Here is a 3,753-nt window from a genome sequence, read left to right as displayed (position 1 = left end):
CACAGTGGTATCCAGTAAATGCCAAGCCTCGGTCGAGTAGTGAAGAGGAAGGTCAGGGCCCTACTAGTTATATATATATATTACAAGGTAAAAAAAAGTATGAAATGTGACAGTATAATTAAAGATGCTAACAACCAATAAAGATGAAATCACAGAAAGAAATAACTCAGTACACGGAAAAAAACAACAGGGGATCTCCCGGGATACCGTCCCGTAGTCCCAAACGTAAATATGCAGGGGATCTCCCGGAATACCGATTCGTAGTCCCAAAGTAAATATCCAGTACAGGAGAATCTCCCGGGATACCGTCCCGTATTCCCAAATATAAATGCGCAGGGGATCTCCCGGAATATCGATCCGTAGTTCCAAAGTAAATATGCAGGGGGGACCTCCCGGGATATCGTCCCATAGTCCCTAAGTAAACACACAACAGTCTCAAGAAAGAAATCTACAATTCTATTCAAGTTCGTTTCGAGAAACAGGAAATTCTACTCTAAACATGCTACACAAAATCCAAGTAAGAAGTTAGGCAAATAAGACTATACTACATTGATTAAAGTATATAACAACAGGCTTATAATAAAAGAAGAAAACCAGAAAAAAGTACAAAGTGCTCACAAAATTCTATAGTTTTTTTGCCTGCAGACATATACTAAAGGCCACAGACAGGGCCACATGTAGAGCACAACCATAACAAGTTGCAGAAATAGCCATGGACATTTCCCATGTGACCACAACTCCTGTTTTTTTTTTCCACATATACCCTTCATATTCTTCCTAATTTACATCACAGAACATGCATTGGGATTCTCATCACTGAACATTTGTGGAGGATATGGATTATACATTTTCATGAGCTATATCTTTGAGGGTAAACCTGGGTAAACTTCTGTGGGTAATAACGTAGTAAAACTCATTCTTTTTCATTTCTAACTTTGGGTCTTCTTGAACAGCCACCTCTTTACCTAACTCAGCTTCTTCACCGCCGCCTGCTGCAGCGGCGCCGCCATCTCCACCACCCTCTTTTTTCTCCTTGGTGTCTCCCTCTTCACCTTTTTTTGCTTCTTTCTCACCTTCCTCTGCTTTCTTCTCTTCATTTCCTTCTTTGGGTTTTTCCTCTTCTTTCTTTTCTGGTTCAACTTTTACTATAACTGCCCTTTTCCCTGTTCTTTTGCTTACATAATCCACCAATTGTGTTGCCTCAAATACCCCTTTTACTGTAACTTGTGAATTCTTCAAGTCTGGTTCTGCATTCTCCACACCTTCAAAATTAAAAATTTATGGTCAATTTTTTAATACCAGTTGACAGATTCTAAAGATTGCTAAATTAGTTTAAGATATGGACGTGATTAGTAGTTGACAGAATGTATTTGAATTGACTTAAATTTGAATAGATTCTAAAGAATGATTATATTATTCTAAATTAAAGACTGCAGGGATAGTGAAAGATGCAGAGAATATAGAATCCTTAAAATACTGAATACTATTATAGAGATCCGAAAAAGGGAAAAGTGTAACAAAAGCATAATCAGAATAACAATTAGTTAGTTGCACCAAATAAATCAAAAAGTTAGTAATATAATAATTCAAACAAACCCCAAAATGGGAAAAAAGAAAATAAAATCATACCTTTCATTCTTTGTATACGCCTTTTGATTTCTTGAGCACAAGCTTCACAATGCATGTGAACTTTCAGAACTACAATAATCACTTGGGGCGGCTGCAAAACAAACCAGAAATACCATATTTTTTCAGCTTACCTTAAAAACTGATAAAACCCCAGAAAGGGAAAAAGACTAAAGAGAGAAAAAGCATCATAAAAAGAGCGTGAGAGATAAAAAGGAAAAACAATTAAAGATTAAATTAAACAAACCTCCTCTTTTTTCTCTTCGGGTTTAACGACTTCTTTTTCCTCCGGTTTCTTTGGCTCTTCGGCCGGCGGTTTTGGGATCGGAGAAAGAAGCTCAACTTGACGGTGGCTCTTCTTTTGCACTCTCTCTAAAACCTTCAACGGATCTGCTTTTTCCCCTTTTACAACCACCTTATGTGTCTTACAATCCGTTATAACATCCTCAACTCCTACATAAAAACATTCAAATTACAACAAAAAAACCAAAAAAGAACTTTTTTTAAGTGAAAAATCTTGATTGAAATGACTGAATCTGCTTACCTTCGAAGCCTTTAAGGGATTTACGGACTTTACGAGCACAGCCTTCACAATGCATGTAAACTCTCAACACTATTTCTTGAGGTGGCGGCGGAGGTGCTGGTGTTTCTTCTTTGGTTTCCTCTGTTTTCTTTTCTTCCTTTTTTTCATTATCACCTTTTGGAGCCTCCTCTTTCTTCTCTTCCTCTGGTTTTTTCACTTCTTCTGGTTTCTTCTTCTCTTCCTATATCAAAAAAAAAATCAGAAATTTCAAACAACAAATAACCCAAAAAAAGAGAGAAGAGAGCAAAACAAACCTCGCCCATTGATGTTCTTGGATATGGATAGAGGTAGCTGATAAGCTTAAAGAAATAGAGAGAGAGAGAGAGGGGGTTAAATTGTTTCTCTCTTTTTAAGTATTTTTGTATTTGTGAGTGTTTGGTGTTATTCTCAAGAAAGTTGAAAAGAGAAGGGGTGAGTGATGACCATAGAGGCAGTCACTAACTCACTAATTTTCGTCATCTGAAAAAGCACAACTGGCGTGGCTTTTATATAGGTGGCACGTGTGACGGACATATACTTTGCTACTACTACTACTTACACTATAGTTTTGGCACTGTTCCAGAACATTACGTTGTTTCTTTTTTTTGGTCCTGTGTGTGTGGTTCCGTATTCTTTCTTCTCACTACATCATGGTTTTTGATTTTATTCCTTTCATTTTTATTAAGAAAAAGTCTCATTGTCGTCTGGGACGGAGCCAGCCTTTCGGCTACAGTTCGACCGAATCTAGTAACTTTGGTTCAAACCTTATATTTGTCTTAAAAAATTCATTATATACGTACAAATTACTAAGTTAGAACCCAGTAAATTCAAAGAACTAAAATCCTAAACCCACAAAATTTAAATCTTGGCTTCGCCTCTGATTGTCGCCCTTTAAGTTCTAATTGAACTCCGAGTTGAAATTAATTTTAAATTATAATCTTGAACGGTCAATTTGGATATCATTTTTCACAAAAATTTCGGGCACATGAAATTCAACCATTTCACGCTTATTACCGTTAATGACAAATATATATTTCACAAATGATCATATAGCTATGACTTATTCATATATATAACTTGAAAAAATGGGAGTATTTTGCATGAGATTTTGACAAAAAAAAAAGGTATGGATAACCAAAAAGCTCTTGAAATATTAATACTATCAATTTGAATAAAAATCTTAAAATTAAAAATAAAAATAAGAGTATCGTGTATTTTAAGGAAAGGATACACTTTTAGAGTTTTATTTTTTGGTTACTATGATTATTATGTGAGTTAATGAAGTTTTTATAATTTTTGTACGAGAACATAATTATATGACTTTGATGAAAAAAAATTACCGTTATATGATCATTTGTGAAATTTACTTTTAATGGCAAAAACAATAACGAGATAATACATTGTATTAAGAATATGAATGGACCATAAATACTATGAAGGACAAAATTGAATAATTTCAAATAGTACAGGGCAAAGTTAGGTATTTTCATTAATTTTAAAATAAAAATATGTGATTCATCAAATCAGTAATTGGTATAGACATTTACAACATTTGGTACCTTTTT

The 3,753-nt window shown here is 34.6% G+C and overlaps 1 protein-coding gene across 1 annotated transcript; it reads right to left on the bottom strand.

Annotated features, from left to right (window-relative positions):
- Nucleotides 1–840: 840 nt before the first annotated feature.
- LOC109222417 (heavy metal-associated isoprenylated plant protein 7-like) lies at nt 841–2,691 on the bottom strand. The gene is made up of 5 exons (XM_019386779.1): nt 2,464–2,691; nt 2,171–2,390; nt 1,874–2,079; nt 1,630–1,720; nt 841–1,262 (listed from the first exon to the last, which is right to left on the bottom strand). Exons 1-5 carry the CDS (start codon nt 2,470–2,472, stop codon nt 841–843), a joined length of 948 nt encoding a protein of 315 aa, XP_019242324.1. The 5' UTR covers nt 2,473–2,691.
- Between the last annotated feature and the right edge of the window lie 1,062 nt (nt 2,692–3,753).

This window comes from Nicotiana attenuata, unplaced genomic scaffold (genome assembly GCF_001879085.1).
Source record: "Nicotiana attenuata strain UT unplaced genomic scaffold, NIATTr2, whole genome shotgun sequence".
NCBI lineage: Eukaryota > Viridiplantae > Streptophyta > Magnoliopsida > Solanales > Solanaceae > Nicotiana > Nicotiana attenuata.
This window is presented reverse-complemented; position numbering and strand designations above follow the sequence as displayed.

Bases quoted from the DNA above. Each gene is read 5' to 3' on its own strand.
- LOC109222417 (XM_019386779.1), bottom strand. The intron at 1,721-1,873 runs GTTTGTTTAATT...TTTGTTTTGCAG, and splicing joins CCGAAGAGAAAAAAGAGGAG to CCGCCCCAAGTGATTATTGT. The intron at 1,263-1,629 runs GTATGATTTTAT...TTAATTTTGAAG, and splicing joins GCGTATACAAAGAATGAAAG to GTGTGGAGAATGCAGAACCA.